The 22316-nt window shown below is 44.4% G+C and overlaps 1 protein-coding gene across 1 annotated transcript in view; it reads left to right on the top strand.

Annotated features, from left to right (window-relative positions):
• Positions 1-8458: 8458 nt before the first annotated feature.
• The window catches only part of GAP43 (growth associated protein 43), a 183021-nt gene continuing 169163 nt past the window's right edge, over positions 8459-22316 (top strand). Inside the window, exon 1 of the mRNA XM_077293712.1 lies at positions 8459-9281. Coding sequence (XP_077149827.1) covers positions 9252-9281 — 30 coding nt within the window. The 5' untranslated portion in view covers positions 8459-9251. The remainder of the gene's footprint in view (positions 9282-22316) is intronic.

A 22316-nucleotide genomic window follows, 5' to 3' on the forward strand; every position in this document is an offset into this window, starting at 1 on the left:
TTTCATTGACGAGGACGAGGATTTCCTTTGTTTTCTTGTATGTTTGTTTTGACCTGGAACACTGCGAACTGGGTATTTTATATTTGGAGCTTATGGACTCTTTTTGTTTTGTTGCACCTGTTGTGCCCTTTCTGCTGGAAATCAGGATACCATTTTGGGATTGCTACCAGGGGCTATCCTGGCACTGTGGCATCAGGTAGTGCCAAGTTTAAAGAAAGGGGGAGAAGAACCCCCTTATAAAAGTAACCATATTCTTGGTGATCAGAACATTATTCATAATGGACAGACTTGACTCATGTTGAGTGCAAAATTACTCTACTCCTATTTCCTCCCTGTGTAGAGTATTTAATGTTTCTTAAAAAATAGTATATAATAATATGTTACATTGGTCAGGGATGAGAAAGAAGAATTAAGGATTAAGAAAGGAGGAATGTAAGGGGTTGTAATGTTGATATTTGCCTCTAACCCGTTTAATGTTTTGTCCCGATGTATATATGCGGTATCTTTATATTGATGCCAAGTGTACATATGTATTTAGGGAAAGTGAGTTACCCCGGGTCAGCCACTAGATGGGGTATAATGTTAAAGGGGAGTATTACTACAGATTGGCCACTAGATGGGGCACAGAGATTATAGTTCAACACTCAGTCATAAGGGAACAGGGTGTAGATAGTTAACATAGGAGGGGTATGGTGGGCTAAGATAGAGAGGGCTTCCTGGTGTAGTTAGTCGAGGCCGGGCGCCCGTGTAGCTCATGGGCTGGCTAGCAGCAGGGCAGGGCAACATCATGCCACGCAACGTTCAAGGAGAGTGAGACCCAGCCAATAGCATCCCGAGGCCGGTTCTCATCTGAAGGTACAACAGCAGCAGGGCTAGCGGATGCAGTATTACTGGGACTGTATTTGCTAAGAAGGAGGAAAAGCAGAATTGGTAAGCCGCTCATTATGTGGCAGATTTTTGCATGGGCATCGGTCTTTAGATCCGGGACGAAGCGGCTGAGGACACCACCACGCGAGGCAAGGAATCTGGACAGAGAGGACGCTGAGGGACCGAAAGGTACAGTCCTTCCCAGGAATGAGCTTAGTGAGAGGGAGAAAAGGATAGGGACAGAAAGAACATCACATGTTGTGAAGCCTGTAGTTGATACTAGAAATGCCCTTGCCGTGCTAAGCTGTTGATGTTGAAGTTAAACTGGACTGTGTCTCAGTTATTGTGAAACCACTTGCAAGGAGCCCAATACTACCCAGGCACAGATGATGCAGTACCCAGGTATGCAGAGGAAGAGTCATTACTATATAGAGAGAGGAGGTCAGGGTGTGATCCAGGGATTGCTCTCGGCTATGATTACCTCCCTGGCCCCCACCCACACAGCTGTGACTTCAGAGCTTCCAGGGCCGACAATCCCACCTGTGGCACACACAGAGAGGAGGTAGCAACAAGCTTAGGAAGATGACAGTCCATTAAGGTACAAGGCTAGTTGACAGGAGGGTCCCAAAATGGCTTCCGCTTCCGAGACCGACTACCCTCCCATATGGCACACACAGAGAGGAGGTAATGACAAGCTTAGGCAGAGGCGTATCTAGGGTTTCTGGCACCCAGGGCAAGAATTCAGTTTGGCGCAAACCTGGACATCCCCTTTAATGCTCCTAACATAAATAAAAACATGAGAGTTAGTCAGTATCACAAATAACATTTACATCCAGGTACCTTATAGATGACGTCGTCTCTGGAGTCGTTCTCCTTTTCTTCATCTTGTCCAGACCCCATGATGAGTTTTCTCATCCACGGCCGTCTCTGCAGACTTCCATCTTCTCCGCTCTTTTGCAGAAAATCTCCACATGACGCCCTTAAAGATACAAGTGTCATTATAATGCTCCTGAATAAAAAAAATTGCCCCTCACTATATTGTCTGCACAAAATATGACCCCCACACTGTCCCTCTTATGGTGCACGCTCTTTACACTGACCTCCCCTTTCTATACCGGACCCCTCTTCACACTGACCTCTCACACTGTGTCCCTATAGGGCCCAGTATTTATACTGTACCCTCTCATCACACTCCCCCTCCTTTGTATACTGTCCCCTCCTGGCTGTGCCCTTACACTGTCCCCCCATGCTACGCATGCACACATCCCAACACCCTCACTCCCCGAACTCTGTCCACATACGTTTTTCACATCGCTACTCATACTGTGTCTGCACCCATCCCCCATACTGTTTCCTCATACATGCCCCCCATCTCCCGCTTTGCTCTTCATTTTGTGTCCTTAGATCTCCCCCACACATTAAATCCCCCCCATCCCCATGACAAATCTCCCCCCACACACATTCAATCCCACATCTCCACTCACATTAAATCCCTTCCCCACAATAAATCCCCCCATCCCCACTCATATTAAATCTCCCCCCCACAATAAATCCCTCCATCTCCACTCATATTAAATATCCCCATCCAATAATATATTCCACCATCCCCAATCACATTAAATCCCCCCCACCCCCACTCACATTATATCCCCCCACAATATATCCCCCATCCCCACTCACATTAAATCCCCCACAATATATCCCCCCCATCCCCACTCACATTAAATCCCCCCCACAATATATGCCCCCCATCCCCACTCACATTAAATCCCCCCACAATATATGCCCCCCATTCCCACTCACAGTAAATCCCCCCCCACAATATATGCCCCCATCCCCACTCACAGTAAATCCCCCCCACAATATATGCCCCCCATCCCCACTCACAGTAAATCCCCCCAATATATGCCCCCACCCCCACTCACAGTATTACCCCCCACAATATATGCCCCCATCCCCACTCACAGTAAATCCCCCCACAATATATGCCCCCATCCCCACTCATAGTAAATCCCCCCCACAATATATGCCCCCCATCCCCACTCACAGTAAATCCCCCCCACAATATATGCCCCCATTCCCACTCACAGTAAATCCCCCCCACAATATTATATGCTCCCATCCCCACTCACAGTAAATCCCCCCCTGCACCTTCGGTGTCTTCAGCTCCACTGGAGCACTTACCACCGCTCTGTGTCTCCTGGTCGATCTGCAGCTCCTGCTCTGCCGCGCAGGTGAGTGACGTCAGCAGCGTGATCACATGACCTGATCACGCTGCTGGCATCGCTCTGACCCGGCAGTCGGAGCTTCAATGATACTCGCATCACAGATACAAGTACAATTGAACACTGGGAGCCGGCGCGCCGCAGCTTCTCTGTGCCGGCTGTCAGCTTGACAGTCGGCACAGAGAACAGCTGACTCCCAGTGCAGGGGGGCGGCAGAATGCAGCCGCCGGGGGAGACACTGCGGACCGCCGCTTTAGGCGGCCCGACTGCGCCCCCCTGCCGGCTGCGCCCGGGGCAAATGCCCCGGCTGCCCCCCCCTAGATACGCCACTGAGCTTAGGAAGCTGACAGTCCATTGAGGTACAAGGCTAGTTGACGGGATGCATTGTTTAATTATGTAATTTATTTGCATAGTTTTTCCTCTATTTTTCAAGTCAACAAACTAGCTGGCCTGGACAATGGGTATCAGCAAACATCATTGTTCCTTGACCCTGTATCACTAGTCATCCAGGATAAGAGCACAATATGTTACAACAAATTGTCAACTTACAAGTCAATATTATGGGCTTACAGGAACAAAAGTCTGTTTTCTTGACCAACCAGAAAGAAACATAAATTCAAAGATTAACATATAAATAACAGTCTCTTCTTCCTGGCTTGCTGAGAATAGAGACGTCTGGTTAATTAAGATATAATGTTGTGTCTTCACAAGGGCATATCTAAAGAAGAATATAATCGTGTCTGCTGGGAATGCAAGGCAAGTCTTGCTAAAGCCAGTAGTGAAATGAGACTTGCAAGGGAGACAACAAGCAGTAAAAAAGGATTTTGGGGGCATGTCAAAAGCAAAAGAAAAGTCAAAGATGCTATAGGATGAAAAGGGTGAAGTGGTCAAAAATAATATTGAGAAGGCTGAACTTTTAAATTCCTATTTTGCATCTGTGTTCTCTAAGAAAGCAATTGTAATATCAACCGATCTTCACAGTGCCATCAAAGAAATAAAAGAATCCACACTATCAATAAACAGAGAGATGGTGAGCGAACAGTTAGCTATTTTACATGAATTTACATCTCCTTGTCCAGATGAATTACTGTACTGAAAGAGCACAAGGAAATTGCAGAACCACGAGCCAGATTCTTTGAAAAATCCTGGAGAACCGGAGAAGTTCCAGAAAATTGGAAAAGGGCAAATGTTGTCCCTATTTTCAAAAAAGGGAAGAAGACGGAGCCAGGAAATTATAGGCCAGTGAGCCTTACTTCTATACCAGGAAAGATCTGTGAACAAATTATTAAACATCATGTACGTAAGTACTTGGATAAGAATACAGCAATTAACCAGAGCAAACAAGCCATGCCAGACCAATCTAATTTCCTTCTAAGATGGAATCACTGACTGGGTGGATCAGGGAAATGCGGTAGATATAGTATATGCCGACTTCAGCGAAGTATTTGATAAAGTATCTCATACTAACCTTATTGAGAAAATGGCCAAGAATGTGATTGACAAGGCAACAGTTAGGGAGATTCATAACTGGCTCAGTGATCATACTCAATACATGGTTGCACATCCAATTGGAAGAGTGGTTCAAGTGGGGTACCACAAGGCACCATTGTTGTTCAACATTTTTATAAATGATCTAGATAAGGGGGCTGACGGTAAATTTCAAATTTGCAGACGATGCAAAGCTAGGAGAATTATCTAACACTAGAGAAAACATAGAAAGGATTCAGAAGGATCTGGATAAGCTTAAACAATGGGCAGGAACTGATGGAATAGTATTTAACAGGGAGAAATGTGAAATTCTACATCTGAGCAAGAAAAATGAAAATTACAGCTATAAAATGGGAGCTATAGAACTCAGCAATAGCACGTGTGAAAAAGACTTGGGTAAACTAATAGATCACAAACTGCACAGGAGTCAACAGTGTGATGCAGCAGCAGAAAAGGAAAACACAGTTCTAGGATGTATTAAGAGTAGCATAGAGTCTTGACCACGTGAAGTCATTATCCCCCTCTACTTCTCCTTGGTCAGATCTCATCTAGAATACTGTGTCCAGTTCTGGGCACCACATTTTTAAAAAGACATTGAAAAACTGGAGCAAGTTCAGAGAAGAGTTACCAGGATGGTGAGTGAACTGCAGAGTATGTCCTATGAGGAACGATGAAAGGATCTGGGAATGTTTAGCCTGCAAAAAAGAAGACTGAGAGGAGACTTAATAGCTGTCTACAAATATCTGAAGGGCTGTCACAGTGTAGAGGGATCATCATTATTCTCATTTGCACATGGAAGCAATGGGAGGAAACTGAAAGGGAGAAGATACAGATTAGATATTAGAAGAAACTTGTTGACAGTGAGGGAGATCAATGAGTGGAACAAGCGGCCACGAGAGGTGGTGAGTTCTCCTTCAATGGAAGTCTTCAATTAGAGGCTGGACAAACATCTGCATTGAGCAGGAGGTTGGACACAAGGACCCTGGAGGTCACTTCCAATTCTAACATTCTAGGATTCTATCTATATATTATTTATCATCTAGCTATCTAATCTATTTCTATGATAAAAAAAATATCAGAACATCTCCAAATATGCAAAAACAGAGTGCAAGGCATCCCAAACAACGATCCTGTTGTCATACAGATATATGCAAAAAAGAAAAGCAGGCAGCACTCCAATGATTTGTATGATAAAAAGGGCCTTTATTAGTCCATATGGTGTGGCAACGTTTCGGCTGTGAACAGTCTTTCTCAAGCTATCTATCTATCTATCTATCTATTACACTGGTCAACAGCATTTTTGGTGCCAAAGATATTTCATCGAATTTAGGGTATTTTTGGGGTGCTGATTCTGAATATGTCATCAGTTTTGCCAGATTGGCTCAAGTTTTTGAGATTTTTGGTATCTTATTTATAGCACTTGTTGGTAAATGCGACGCATCATCTCATTAATTTCTTTGGATTAGTACTTGAACTGAGCAGTTCTCAATATAGTTTTGTGTTAATTAGTGTTCTAAAAGTTTGTTCATAGCTTGATTTTTGCACTAACTTTATGTTGTTGTCTGTTTTCCAGTGAAAAGCATGAACTCATCAAGAAGAAGTTGTCTTAACGATCCAGACTCATTCTGTTACATTTGTGGTGAATACACACTGCCAAAACATAGAAGAAACATAACAGACTTCGTAAAAAAAGTGTATTTTGCCTATTTTGGGGTTATGCTTGGGGACCAAGACAAGTTTTGGGCACCACACATAGTGTGCAAAGCATGTATCGAATTATTACGAAAATGGAGCAAAGGACAAAGAAAAAGCTTCAAATTTGGTGTTCCAATGGTGTGGAGAGAGCCAAAAAATCATCATGATGACTGTTATTTATGGTAAACACAGGTACAGGCACATCTTCACAATGAGGGACAGGCCTTCTTGCAGATTCCATGTTACTCCCATTTTCGTTTCTTATGCTTATTGAATCCTTGCACTTGCACTGCACAGAAATAACAGTCATCATGATGATTTTTTGGCTCTCTCCACACCATTGGAACACCAAATTTGAAGCTTTTTCTTTGTCCTTTGCTCCATTTTCGTAATAATTCGATATATGCTTTGCACACTATGTGTGGTGCCCAAAACTTGTCTTGGTCCCCAAGCATAACCCCAAAATAGGCAAAATACACTTTTTTTACGAAGTCTGTTATGTTTCTTCTATGTTTTGGCAGTGTGTATTCACCACAAATGTAACAGAATGAGTCTGGATCGTTAAGACAACTTCTTCTTGATGAGTTCATGCTTTTCACTGGAAAACAGACAACAACATAAAGTTAGTGCAAAAATCAAGCTATGAACAAACTTTTAGAACACTAATTAACACAAAACTATATTGAGAACTGCTCAGTTCAAGTACTAATCCAAAGAAATTAATGAGATGATGCGTCGCATTTACCAACAAGTGCTATAAATAAGATACCAAAAATCTCAAAAACTTGAGCCAATCTGGCAAAACTGATAGCATATTCAGAATCAGCACCCCAAAAATACCCTAAATTCATTAAAATATTTTGGACACCAGAAAAAAATTTTTTTTTTGTTGACCTGTGTTATCAATCTATCATCTATTTATTTATCTATTATGTATTTATCTATTATCTATCTATTATCCATCTATCATCTATTTATTTATCTATTATCTATCTATTATCTATCTATCTATCTATCTATCATCTAACTATCTATTATCTATCTATTGTCTATCTATCTATTATATATTATCTATCATCTATTAACTATTTATCTATTATCTGTCTATTATCTATCTATTGTCTATCATCTATCTGTCTATTACCTATTATCTATCTATGTATCTATCTATCATCTCTCTATCTATTATCTATCTTCTATCTATTATCTATCTATATATCATCTATCTATAATCTATCTATCTATTATCTATCTATCTATCTATCTATCTATCTATCTATTATCTATCTATCATCTATCCAGCTATTATCTTTCTATTATCTATCTATTATCTATCTATTATATATTATCTATCTATTATCTATCTATATATCTATTATCTATCTATTCATCTATCTCTATTATCTATCTATCTATCTATCTATCTATCTATCTATCTATCTATCTATCTATCTATCTATTATCTTTCTATTTATTATCTATCTATTATCTATCTATTATCTATCTATTATTATCTATTATCTATCTTTCCATCATCTATTATCTATCTATCTATCTATCTATCTATCTATCTATCATCTCTCTATCTATTATCTATCTTCTATCTATCTATTATCTATCTATATATAATCTATCTATTATCTATCTATCTATCTATCTATCTATCTATCTATCTATCTATCTATCTATCTATTATGTATCTATCATCTACCAAGCTATTATCTTTCTATTATCTATCTATTATCTATTATCTATCTATTATATATTATCTATCTATTATCTATCTATATATCTATTATCTATCTATTATCTATTATCTTTCTATTTATTATCTATCTATCTATCTATCTATTATTATCTATTATCTATCTTTCTATCATCTATTATCTATCTATCTATTATCTATCTATCTATCTATCTATCTATCTATCTATCTATTATCTATCTATCTATTATCTATCTATATATCTATTATCTATCTTTCTATCATCTATCTATCTATTTATCATCTATCTACTATCTATCTATCTATCTATCTATCTATCTATCTATCTATCTCTATCTCTCTTCTCTCTGTGATCTCTCTGCCTGACATGACACAACCAGTTGACTATGGTGTGAGGACACTGCCCACATGACTTCCATCCTTTGGGGTGAGGTCCAGATCCATCTTTGCCTCTGATGTCACCATGGATGATCTCACCGCTGGTCCTCATCACCTGAACAATGGCAGCCGAGCTCTGGGGTCTGTGCAGAACACCCTGTATATACACCCTGCTCCTCTCCCCCGGCCAGAGGGGACCCTACAGGACATGCAGGGATGGAGGCAGCAGCTAGTGCCCCCTCTGCTTCTCCTGCCCCCTCTGCTTCTCCTGCCCCTCTGCTTCTCCTGCCCCTCTGCATCTCCTGCCCCTCTGCTTCTCCTGCCCCTCTGCATCTCCTGCCCCTCTGCTTCTCCTGCCCCTCTGCATCTCCTGCCCCTCTGCTTCTCCTGCCCCCTCTGCATCTCCTGCCCCTCTGCTTCTCCTGCCCCTCTGCTTCTCCTGCCCCTCTGCTTCTCCTGCCCCCTCTGCTTCTCCTGCCCCTCTGCTTCTCCTGCCCCCTCTGCTTCTCCTGCGTGTGCGGGACCCTCGTGGGTAATTGGGCACAGATTGGAGGTGTTTAAATATTCATGATGGGGGATTGGGAGGAGGCGGCTGACAAGGATGAGGAGGGGTGGGAAAAGGAAAGACGGAGGAGGCGAGCAGTCATTGAGAGCCAGTGCCCAAGTCTGCTGAAGATCCTGCCAGAGAGCCTGTGATGAGAGCAGGGGAGCAGACCCTCCAGTCTCTGTGAGCCCCCCTACTGGATGTGTGCTGCTGAGAGTGTGCGCCTGTCTATGTGTGTGTGACAGGGGGCGAGCGAAGGAAAAGAGCGAGAGAGGAAGAAAAGAAGGAGACAGGAACGAAAGACGAAAGTAGACCAACACATCCCACCATGCTGTGCTGTATGAGAAGAACAAAACAGGTAATTCCCCCCCAAATCCATGCATGGAGACGAGACGAAGGGGCGGCGGAGGTGGCGGAGGCGTAAAGACCCCCCATGTGTAAACCTCGTGTTCCCATGGGTGGTTGGCCATGACGGGTCTTCCATAGGTAGAACATCCATCCACACCTGGGGCAGCCAGGTCTCCATTGTAACGTTGCCTTGTGTCTCCTCAGCCCTGACGGAGGACCCATGGTGGCAGGGTATTGGGGGCAGAGGATTAAACCTGTTGTTTTATGACCGTGAGCAATGAGGTTGATGCTTACACAATTATTTGTGGGGAATTATCTGGAAGAAGAGAGGATTTTACCGGTTTTCCCGGAGCTGGAGATGTGGAGGACCCCGCCCCTAGCACATTCCTGGGGACCTGTTAACAGCCGGGGTGGGTGAGATATATGTACGGTATATACAGGTGACCTTATAGAAGCAAAAATCCAAAAATGTCTGAAATTCGCCTAATTTTTTATATGTTTCCAATGATTTGAATGCTTTGTAAGATGTGTAACAAGTGGGGCGTCTCCGTGACTTAGGCTACACCCCTAAAATGAAGCCTTCTTACAATCCAGGCAGAGGGTCACCGAGATGTAGCCCCCAATCAGCAGAATTATGATGCTAGATTTTATATGTAAGGGTTGCATCTACTGATACAATGTAGCAATGTGAGATACATTCTTACAAATGGTCTTGATTGACAGGTGCAGACTATACATTACTGCCAATACTTAATGCATGGCCGATCACATATACGTGTGGGATTAAATTCTCCGACTGCTCCACAGGGTTAATCCCAACATTTTCCATGGTTTTCATCCATCAACGGTGGCCTCGGAGGGGTTAAAGGTGTGGCTGACAACGTGTATCACTTGTAGAATAGGGAGGAAAGACCATGGCAGGGTGGGGTTAGTGAGAAGCAAAGGAGAAGGGGAGCGATGGAGAGGGTGGGAGACTGAGCCGGCTTTTATGGTGTACCGCATGCTGAAATGTTCCTGTCATTTAATGAACTGAGCACACATCACGGCTCAGGTCCATAATTACGGAGACGGTGGAAATGCTCATTGTGTCTGCAGCCTCGGAGATGAGAATGGCTTTCTGTAGGTATCTAAGATAAGACAGACAGGTAAATTGCTGGTTCCTTAGCCATAAATGCTACAATAGACTTATACGTGGCTCTGGACTATTCCTCTTGTGATATTTTAGGTTTTGCATGAACGTTACAACCAGTTGATTAGGTAGCTCGCTGTCAATCACTTGACTTCATCGATGATCTTCAACACAAGGATGATAATTGCTTCTTGTGATCTCCGAAATGAAAATTCAGCAGCCTACATATCCTACTGGGAATAAAGACGACAGCCAGTCATTCCTAGTCCTGCCCTATAATCGGCGGCTCTAGCTGGGTCGACCCTTTATTGACAATGCCGATGAATTGCCCATTTATTACAATGTTCAATAGTCAAATGTAATCAATACATTCTCCACCATGATTGGTCTCTATAGGATTTTCAAAGTTCCTATAGGAGGATGCCACACCTATTTCTGCAGCCACAATGGGGGGGTTCTCCGTCTTCTTAGCCGCGCTGCACTTGTAGGAGGCATCGGCACAGTGACACTTTATTGTTCCACGCATGTCGCGTCAATCAACGTGTTGCAATATAAAGCCAATTACTCGGAGCCCCATCCCTTCTAAGCCTTAAGCCATTTACAAGTACAAGGTATTACGGTGACCTGAACGATTAGGAAAGATTTACTCTACAAATGGATGGAGGATCATTTGGATAAACCATAGATTGGGTCAACAATTGGAAGGAACGCTAGGATATTTCATACAAGGGTGGACGGAACATTCCAAATCCATGTTGGATTTTGTAGTTGATTGAGAAGAGTAAATCTTCCTTCACCTGAGGCAAAGTCAATGAATGGAATGGCCTCGGGGATGACTTTAAATTCTTGAGTACGTCAATGAGCCTGGCAACGAGGACACATCCAGACGAAAAGGGAGGTGATAGATTAAAGTCGGAGAAATGGCTTCAGACTGTGGAAAAAAATCTTCCTGCTCATTTGGGATTCAGAAAGAACTTCATTACCGTCTCCATGCTCCAGCTGAATTCTCCATTACTGGCAGAGACGTATAGAAGAGAAGGATTAAAGGCTTTAAGGCATGGCAAGATGCCTTGATGATGTCTACACATTGCAATCTACCGGTGGAGGTTTTCAGAGCAAGACGTTCTTTTTTTTTTTTCTTTTTGTTCCCTTGACTCAACGTCAAATGGAATGGGTCACTGTCAACCGGTGGTGGCACGTGATGAGTGAAGATGCCTTTCAGCTCTTAATATATTCCTACCTCATGTTCCTGTCTGGGTGAGCTGCCAGAAGACCAGAAGATGAGATGTGACAGTGGGATTTCTGGATTTGACTTTTCCGATTATGGAGACTCGAAGAGTCAGCAGCCAATCGTGATATTTTAATGGAAAGGTCAATGAATAGAGGATGTTTGACTGGGTTTACAATAACTATCTCACAGAACGCTTAGATCTAGGACATCGATGGTTGCTTTTGTGATGGGAGTAGGTGCTCATCCCATATGGTATGTCTACCACTTCAGAGACAGGTTACATCTATATGCATGCAGTTTTGGAGAAGCTTTATGCATAAAACTGTAGTATTTTGAGCAGTAACTTGGAGCAGAGCAATGTTCAAGGATAACATTAAGTAACGCAACAATGGGTGCAGTTGAGGGAATAGATCCTCCAGTTATACCTGATCTGCTGATTCTGACCCTAGTAAAATTGGGGTGAACTAGGTAGGAAAGCGATCATTTAGAGTGGCCAAATGTATTCGTCCAATGCCTTCAAAGGGTCAATGGAAGAGGCATCATGGGTGGATCCAACAGGATCGTAGATATGGTGGCTCCTATGAAGCCCACTAGATGAAAGTTCATCTATACTATACAGCTGCTTCAGAGGTAACAGAGGAGAAAAGGAGGAGAGAGGACAAGACCATGGAAGTCAGGATTGGGGTAGAGTGAAGTTCATACTTACAGTATAGCAGTCCTTCAATGTCCTGAATTCACCTGCTGCTCTCAGTTGTAAAGGAAGATGTTCCAAGTTTCCTTTTTGGGCCGTTATAGTTGGTTGCATCTCCAAGATAATATAAGAAGAGGTCAGAGATGTTTCACTCTGCAAAAGTCAAAGGTATAGCAAAAAGCTCATGAGTCCCATTGCAAAATCCATTACAAGATCCCTCCGCTCCCTTGTGCCGTGTATAATGCTGGTATGTTCTTAGAGAAGCTTCCTATGGTGTTTATGGATGGGGCATCATGTATCTGAAGCTTGCATCCCTCACTTCATACAATGTAGTACAGTTTACAGCAAAGATCATTACCCAACATATACCATAACAATGCTTGGTGGATCCATCGGTGGTTGTCTCCTGGCCAGACGTACCATCTGCTCATGATGTGTTGGTCCTAACTGGGGTGTCCCAACGTTCTTCAAACTGTTAGCATTTCATGTCTTAATTTGTACCTTCTTCTGTTCGCCAAGATCTCAGTATGTACGCATGAAATGTCATCCGCACCCATGGTCTAATTTGTATGGGGGGCCCTAACAGATGTTTGTTGGAGGAGATAAGGATCTGGCATGTCCGATTTTGGACTTCTGATCCTTCTGTTCTCCAGAGATACGCAGCCTCCAGAGATGTCTGACTGTGGCTCTCCTGAGTATGGAGAATCGGGGGAGATAGCAGCCACCTGATCCATCATTATCTGATGTGTATGGGGGCTGTAGCCATTACTTGGACCATTGCATGGTCAGCGGTAGGGTTGCCGATCCCTTTGGTCACAATCACAGAGGAAACAATAGAATTATCTACATATATAGAGAGAATGTTTCTAAGTGGTCATTCCTGTTGCATTTTGCCTCTTCCATCAGGTGTTTCACCTGTTTGTCCAAAAAAGTCCAGTGGGACAAATGGAGTTGAAATGAACCCCATTTCCCCTTTTTTTTGGCGGTCTCTGTATTTACAGATGGCGCAAGAATATAATAAACTACAATCTATCAAGATGTCCACCTGCGGAAAAAAAACCTCATTGTAATTTTTCGCTGTATAGGGGCAACTGAAGGTGAGAAATGCAATGTGAATGGCCCCTTATATAGATGTCGTCGAGCGGAATTGTGTTATAGGGAAACTTCAATTAAAGCTGGGGTTTCCAATTGAGCGTTATTACTTGGGCGTCCTGTAGTTCTTGCGAGGTCAGAGACGACACGCTGACCGTTCTGCTTCTGCCGGATCATCATTTATAGATCATTCTGGTCACCATTGATTCAGCAGTAATGTCACGGTGAAAATCTTTTGCTAACAGAGCTTTTTGGGTTCGGATAAGGTGGACAAAGACTCGACTATATCTGCACATTCACAGTTTAGGGAAATAACAGAGCGGGTTTTGTCTTCTGGCAGGATGTTCCCGATTAGTATAATGAGTTATCTGTGGGCTTACATAGGACTGCTGTAATTCTCCATGCAGCAGAGAGACACTTGTGTGATGGATTCATCTCTGCTACATTTGGAGACCATGTGAAGGATACATGTGTCACATGAGGAGGAGCTGCGGATATATTTGTAGCATGGCTTTAGAGGCTCTTTTGGGGGGTCTCAGTTTCTTCTGTGAACTTCTTGAAGCAGCTCTTCCGGGTTTTTTTTTATTGCAGCCATGGAGTGGTGCCAATGAAGGAAGTTCCCGCCTCTTAGTCTCATACTCACCAGTCGCCGTCTTCTTCTGTTCTTGGAGCCGCTCCAGTCGTCTTACGCAGATTGTGATCTGCACGATTACCCATGTTTTCTGAGTGATCTAGTAGTCATTACTCAATGTAAGTCTCTGACAACGCCAGGACCAGGCGCTCAGGGATTTACATTGAGCGCTTGTGACCGCTACCTTTGACTTCAGGTCAGTTACAAGTTGCGGTCACAAAGTGGGGTTGCGGGATCGGAGCGACGTCAGGAAGAGGAGAAGACGGCGGCCGGTGGATATAACAGTAGGGTCAACACTAATTGCACCAATCCAGCGCTGGAATAATAAAAAAAACCCTGCTGGAGTGGCGCTTTACAGATCTACTTGCTCCTCTAGGGTGGATCTACTGATTGCTGTATTTAGCCTCTGCTTGTTACTCTAGCAAGGATCTGCTGGTTGCTCTAAGGAGAATCTGCTGGTTACTCTAGGGAGGGTCTGCTGGTTTCTATAGGGAGGGTCTGCTGGTTGCTCTAGGGAGGATCTGCTGGTGACTCTAGGGAGGATATGCTGGTTGCTCTAGGGAGGATCTACTGGTTACTCTAGGGAGGATCTGCTGGTTACTCTAGGTAGGGTCTGCTGGTTGCTCTATGGAGGAATTGTTCATTGCTCTAGGGAATATCTGCTTGTTGTTCCAATGAATATCCAATTGGTGCTCTAGGAGAGATCTGTTTATGCTCTAGGAAGGATCTGCTGGTTGCTCCTTGAAAGATCTCATTGGTGCTTTAAGGAGTATCTGATTATTATTCTGGGGTGGATCTACTGCTTGCTGTATTTGGCCTCTGCTTGTTACTGTAGCAAGGATCTGCTGGTTGCTCTAAGGAGAATCTGCTGGTTACTCTAGGGAGGGTCTGCTGGTTGCTCTAGGGAGGATCTACTGGTTACTCTAGGGAGGATCTGCTGGTTACTCTAGGGAGGGTCTGCTGGTTTCTATAGGGAGGGTCTGCTGGTTGCTTTAGGGAGGATCTGCTGGTGACTCTAGGGAGGATATGCTGGTTGCTCTAGGGAGGATATGCTGGTTGCTCTAGGGAGGATATGCTGGATGCTGTAGGGACGATATGCTGGTTGCTCTAGGGAGGATATGCTGGATGCTGTAGGGAGGATCTGCTGGTGACTCTAGGGAGGATATGCTGGTTGCTCTAGGGAGGATATGCTGGTTGCTCTAGGGAGGATCTGCTGGTTGCTCTAGGGAGGATCTGCTGGTTGCTCTAGGGAGGATCTGCTGGTTGCTCTAGGGAGGATCTGCTGGTTGCTCTAGGGAGGATCTGCTGGTTGCTCTAGGGAGGATCTGCTGATTACTCTAGGGAGGATCTGCTGGTTACTCTAGGGAGGATCTGCTGGTTGCTCTAGGGAGGGTCTGCTGGTTGCTCTAGGGAGGATCTGCTGGTTGCTCTAGGGAGGGTCTGCTGGTTACTTTAGGGAGGATCTGTTCTTTGCTCTAGGGAGGATTTGCTCGTTGCTCCAGGGCAGATCTAATTGGTGCTCTAAGGAGGATCTGATTGTTGTTCTACGAAGGATCTGATAATTTTTGTATCTAGGCTCTGCTTGTTACTCTAGCAAGGATCTGCTGGTTGCTCTAGGGAGGAATTGTTCATTGCTTTAGGGAATATCTGCTTGTTGCTCCAATGAATATCCGATTGGGCTCTAGGAAGGATCTGTTTTTTCTCTAGGAAGGATCTGCTGGTTGCTCCAGGAAAGATCTCATTGGTGCTTTAAGGAGTATCTGATTGTTATTCTAGGGAGGATCTGTTTGTCGCTGTAGGGAGGATCTGGTTGGTGCTTTAGCAAAGAGCTGCTTACTGCTTTAGCTGGAATCAACTTACTTCCTTGTGGTGATTTTCTTGTTGCGTTTGAGAGGATCTGCTGACTGTTCTACTAAGGATCTGCTTGCTGCTCTAGCCAAGATCTAATTGAGAGATCTGCTTGCTGATATAGCCAGGAATTGCCTACTATCTTAGCCTGGATCTGCTTCCAGCTCTAGTTGGGATCTACTTGCTGCTCTAGCCAGGATCTACGTACTGCTCTTCCAGGGATCCACTTACTATTCCAGCCAGGATCTGCATGCTTTTTTATATGATTTAATGGCTCTAAGCAGCAGATCCTGTGTTATGGTGGCTGTAGATACAAATGTATAATCTGTGGCCTGCTGTAGACAGTAGATCCCACCCTGGGTGGAGTGATGTGGGTCGTACATCTCTTATTGTGAAGCACTTATCTGTAAGAGATGGAGTCAGAGAAGTAGAACTGAATCTCCTGTGACTATCAAAGACCTTAAAGTAAAAAGGAGGGAAGTTAGAATTAAAGGGGTTATTAGGGGATTAGAAAAAGATGGCTTTTTTTTTTCCTAGAAATAGCGCCACATTTGTTCACAGGCAGAATCTGGTATTACAGCTCATTCATTGATTACAAAGAAGACATATAACCTGTGATCCCCGTCACTAAGGTCAGAATATGGTCGAGGATACATCCTACCAGGATTTCTGGGACTCCTTGGCTCCATTGACCCTTCGCTTGCCCTATAAATTTCTGTTGCAGGAGATTTTTTTGAGGATTTTGGCCCATCCTTGCAGCCAATCAGATCCCACTCTCACTTTCTAAATCCCTTTGGAGGTCGCAGTATGAAATCCCATTATTTGCAATTGGCAACTCCTCTAGTTTCGCTCTAGTTGTGGTAAATCCAATGGGAATATTACCGTATATTACAGTGTGATATTATGTATTATTATGATAGAGGCTTTGCTTAAAAAGGGGTCGTTCATCTTTGACTACATTTTTGTTTTAAATGTGTAAATTTATGGCTAAAATTAATTTTTGCAATTGGGTTTCATTAAAACTTTTACATCATTTGCCTTCTGTGATCTCCATGTGTAGCCGGCTGCAGAATGAGCTAACAGTGAATCCATAAGTGAGCTCGATATGATGGTCTCGTGCAAGAGTTTCTAACATTTGTATGTCTTTTTCTAAGTTTCTCTCACCTGATTTATCATCACTGACCACTTATTAGTTCAATGTCCAACGAAACAAGGAACCTACAAAAGCCAAACAGTGCAAATGTTCCCACTACAATAAGGATATTAACCCCAATTACCTGCATCTAAGTAACAAAAGGTTAAAGAATAATCCCTTTAACCTCTATATTTTATGAAATGACTACTCTACATAATCCCATCCGGAGCTGTATTCATAATTCTTCTGGTTCTCACTCAATGAAGGCAGAATTAGCTGACTTCCTATCATGCCCGATATCAGTGATGTAACTAGAGTCTGGTGGGCTTCGGGGCAACATTTGGTCCTGGGCCTCCACCTGCATGTTGGTCAGATGTAGCGTTCTAGGTCTTATAAGGACACGAGTTTTCACCTCCACCGTACCATGTAATAAATTCCCCCAGTCCTGACTCCTTCCTGTAATAATGTCCCCGATCCTTGGCTCCTTTCAGGAATAATGTCCCCCTTCCTGGTATAATGTTCCCCATTATGTAATAATCTCCCCCGTCCTGGCCCCTTACTATATTAATCTTCCCCATCCTGGGCTGCTTACTATAATAATGTCTGCCATCTCAGGCCCTTTCCTATAATAATGTCCCCCTTCCTGGGCCCCTTTCTAGTATAATGTTCCCTATTATGTAATAATCTCCCTCATCCTGGGCCCCTTCCTATAATAATGTCCTCCATCCTGGGCCCTTTCCTATCATAATGTCCGCCATCCTGGGCCCTTTCCTATAATAATGTCTGCCATCCTGGGCCCCTTCCTATAATAATGTCTGCCATCCGGGGCCCTTTCCTATATTAATGTCCGCCATCCTGGGCTCCTTCCTATCATAATGTCCGCCATCCTGGGCCCTTTCCTATCATAATGTCCGCCATCCTGGGCCCCTTCCTATAATAATGTCCGCCATCCGGGGCCCTTTCCTATAATAATGTCCGCCATCCTGGGCCCCTTCCTATAATAATGTCCGCCATCCTGGGCCCCTTCCTATAATACTGTCTGCCATCCTGGGCCCCTTCCTATTATAATGTCTGCCATCCTGGGCCTATTTCTATAATAATGTCCGCCATCCTGGGCCCTTTCCTATAATAATATCCCCCATCCTGGGCCCTTTCCTATAATAATGTCCGCCATCCTGCACTCCTTCCTATAATAATGTCCGCCATCCTGGGCCCCTTCCTATAATAATGTCTGCCATCCTGGCCCTTTCCTATAATAATGTCCACCATCCTGGGCCCCTTCCTATAATACTGTCCGCCATCCTGGACCTGATCCTATAAGAATGTCCTCCATACTGCGCCCCTTCCTATAATACTGTCCGCCATTCTGGGCCCTTTTCTATTATAATGTCCACCATCCTGGGCCCCTTCCTATAATAATGTCCGCCATCCTGAACTCCTTCCTATAATAATGTCTGCCATCCTGGGCCCCTTCCTATAATAATGTCCACCATCCTGGCCCTTTCCTATAATAATGTCCACCATCCTGGGCCCCTTCCTATAATACTGTCCGCCATCCTGGACGTGATCCTATAAGAATGTCCTCCATACTGCGCCCCTTCCTATAATACTGTCCCCCATCATGGGCCCTTTCCTATAATAATGTTCCCCATCCTGGGCCCTTTCCTATAATAATGTCCTCCATCCTGGACCTGATCCTATAAGAATGTCCTCCAAACTGCGCCCCTTCCTATAATAATGTCTACCATCCTGGGCCCTTTCCTATAATAATGTCCGCCATCCTGGGCCCCTTCCTATAATAATGTCCCCCATCCTGGGCTCCTTCCTATAATAATGTCTGCCATCCTGGGCCCCTTCCTATAATAATGTTTGCCATCCTGGCCCTTTCCTATAGTAATGTCCTCCATCCTGGGCCCCTTCCTATAATAATGTCCGCCATCCTGGACCTGATCCTATAAGAATGTCCTCCATACTGCGCCCCTTCCTATAATACTGTCCCCCATCCTGGGCCCTTTCCTATAATAATGTCCCCCATCCTGGGCCCTTTCCTATAATAATGTCCGCCATCCTGGACCTGATCCTATAAGAATGTCCTCCAAACTGCGCCCCTTCCTATAATAATGTCCGCCATCCTGGCCCTTTCCTATAATAATGTCCTCCATCCTCGGCCCCTTCCTATAATAATGTCCACCATCCTGGACCTGATCCTATAAGAATGTCCTCCAAACTGCGCCCCTTCCTATAATAATGTCTACCATCCTGGGCCCTTTCCTATAATAATGTCCGCCATCCTGGGCCCTTTCCTATAATAATCTCCACCATCCTGGGCCCCTTCCTATAATAATGTCCGCTATCCTGGGCCTCTTCCTATAATAATGTCCGCCATCCTGGGCCTGATCCTATAAGAATATCCTCCATACTGCGCCCCTTCCTATAATAATGTCTGCCATCCTGGTCCACTTCCAGTAATAATGTCCACTCTCTTGGCCCCTTCCAGTAATAATGTCCCCATCCTGGGCCTCTTCCTATAATAATGTCCGCCATCCTGGGCCTGATCCTATAAGAATGTCCTCCATACTGCGCCCCTTCCTATAATGTCCGCCATCCTGGGCCCTTTCCTATAATAATGTCCGCCATCTTGGGCCCCTTCCTATTATAATGTCCGCCATCCTGGGCCTCTTCCTATAATAATGTCCGCCATCCTGGACCCTTCCTATAATAATGTCCGTCATCCTGGGCCCCTTCCTATAATAATGTCCGCCATCCTGGACCCTTCCTATAATAATGTCCGTCATCCTGGGCCCCTTCCTATAATATTGTCCACTATCCTGGACCCTGTCCTATAATAATGTCCCATCCTGAGCCCCTTCCTATAATAATGTCCACCATCCTGGGTCCCTTCCTATAAGAATGTCTGCCATCCTGAGCCCCTTCCTATAATAATGTCCACCATCCTGGGTCCCTTCCTATAAGAATGTCTGCCATCCTGGGTCCTTTCCTATAATAATGTCCACCATCCTGGGTCCCTTCCTATAAGAATGTCTGCCATCCTGGGTCCTTTCCTATAATAATGTCCACCATCCTGGGTCCCTTCCTATAAGAATGTCTGCCATCCTGGGTCCTTTCCTATAATAATGTCCACCATCCTGGGTCCCTTCCTATAATAATGTCCACCATCCTGGGTCCCTTCCTATAAGAATGTCTGCCATCCTGGGCCCCTTCCTATAATAATGTCCACCATCCTGGGTCCCTTCCTATAAGAATGTCTGCCATCCTGGGTCCTTTCCTATAATAATGTCCACCATCCTGGGTCCCTTCCTATAAGAATGTCTGCCATCCTGGGTCCCTTCCTATAATAATGTCCACCATCCTGGGTCCCTTCCTATAAGAATGTCTGCCATCATGGGTCCTTTCCTATAATAATGTCTGCCATCCTGAGCCCCTTCCTATAGTAATGTCTGCCATCCTGGGCCCCTTCCTATAAGAATGTCTGCCATCCTGGGTCCCTTCCTATAATAATGTCCACCATCCTGGGTCCCTTCCTATAAGAATGTCTGCCATCATGGGTCCTTTCCTATAATAATGTCTGCCATCCTGAGCCCCTTCCTATAATAATGTCTGCCATCCTGGGCCCCTTCCTATAATAATGTCTGCCATCCTGGGATCTTTCCTATAATAATGTCCTCCATCCAGGGTCCTTTCCTATAATAATGTCCGCCATCCTGGGTTCTTTCTTATAAGAATGTCCTCCATCCTGAGCCCCTTCCTATAATAATGTCCGCCATCCTGGGCCCTGTCCTATAATAATGTCTGCCATCCTGAGCCCCTTCCTATAATAATGTCCACCATCCTGGGTCCCTTCCTATAAGAATGTCTTCCATCCTGGTCCACTTCCAGTAATAATGTCCACTCTCTTGGCCCCTTCCAGTAATAATGTCCCCATCCTGGGCCTGATCCTATAAGAATGTCCTCCATTCTGCACCCCTTCCTGGTATAATGTATAATGAATACTAGGGGGCAAGGAGTCGGATTGATTAACCCTTGATGGGCACTCCATAGAGGATGCCAAGGAGATTGAACGTTTAATAAGTCCCCCTGGGGAGTTGCTGACGGCCCCCATGTAGGAAGCTTTTCAGTAACATGGCATTGATGTGACACATGTTTCATCAGTGAAATCCGCTGGTGCAGGATCCTGAAGTCAAAGCCTCGGGGCCGACATTAGCAGCGAAGGCGTTTACTGCTCAGCTGACCTGTCCGCTAATTGTGGTTGTTAATTGCCGTGTTTGCAGAAAATATCAATAACCCGAAACACATATTATCAGCCACGTTCCTGCCACTGATGGAGCAGAGCTGAAAGGGTTAATTAACGCCTACATGTCCGGGAATAGTGAGATGGCAATCACACATTGGGGGCCATTATTCCATACACCCAGATAATGAAGGTGGAAGCTATGGCAGTGCACGCAGCAGCAGTGTGATGTAGTGACGCTCCTGAGCGAAAAGGCAAAACTTGTACCCCGAGTCCCCCAGCAGCCACGTGCCACCGATAAGACCGGGGCCACGGATCGGAGCTCTGTGCACCTCCATCTACTCCATGCATAATTGGTGGAAAAAAGGGTCTGTTCCCATAAAATAGCAGAAAGCTCCCCATACTTTCATGGGATGTTTCCATAGAGCCCCATGGACCCAACTGAGGGTCTTTGTGGCACTTGCAGCGGAGGTGAATGTCTGATCGCTGTATGTAATATCACACCCCACTATTCCATACAGAGTCCCCATATAAAGCTCTGATGGAAGCATCTGATGTCATCTAGGGCAGGGAAAGGGTTAATGACAGGATACTTGGTTATCGACAGCAGAGAAGGAGTTAATGTAAAAATCCCTGGTGGTCCAGGTGTATTGTAGAGTTTATTTTTAGGAGTTTCAGCTTTCTATGTCATTTAGGGGGTTACTGTCAGGATCTCTGGTGATATAGGGCAGTTAAAGGGTTAATGCTAACAATGTGAGAATCTCTGGTGGTCTGGGGCAGTGAAGGAGTCAATGTAAAATCCCTGGTGGTCTTGGGAAGTAAAGGGGTCAATATGAGAATCTCTGGTGGTCTGGGAACGAGAAGGGGTCAATATAACAATCCCTGGTGGTCTGGGGAAGTGAAGGGATCAATATCATAGAATCATAGAATGTTAGAGTTGGAAGGGACCTCCTGGGTCATCTGGTCCGACCCCCTGCTCAAAGCAGGACTCACTAAATCATCCCATACAGATATCTGTCCAGCTTCTGTTTGAAGACTT

Source organism: Ranitomeya variabilis, chromosome 3, assembly GCF_051348905.1.
Source record: "Ranitomeya variabilis isolate aRanVar5 chromosome 3, aRanVar5.hap1, whole genome shotgun sequence".
Classification (NCBI taxonomy): Eukaryota; Metazoa; Chordata; class Amphibia; order Anura; family Dendrobatidae; genus Ranitomeya; species Ranitomeya variabilis.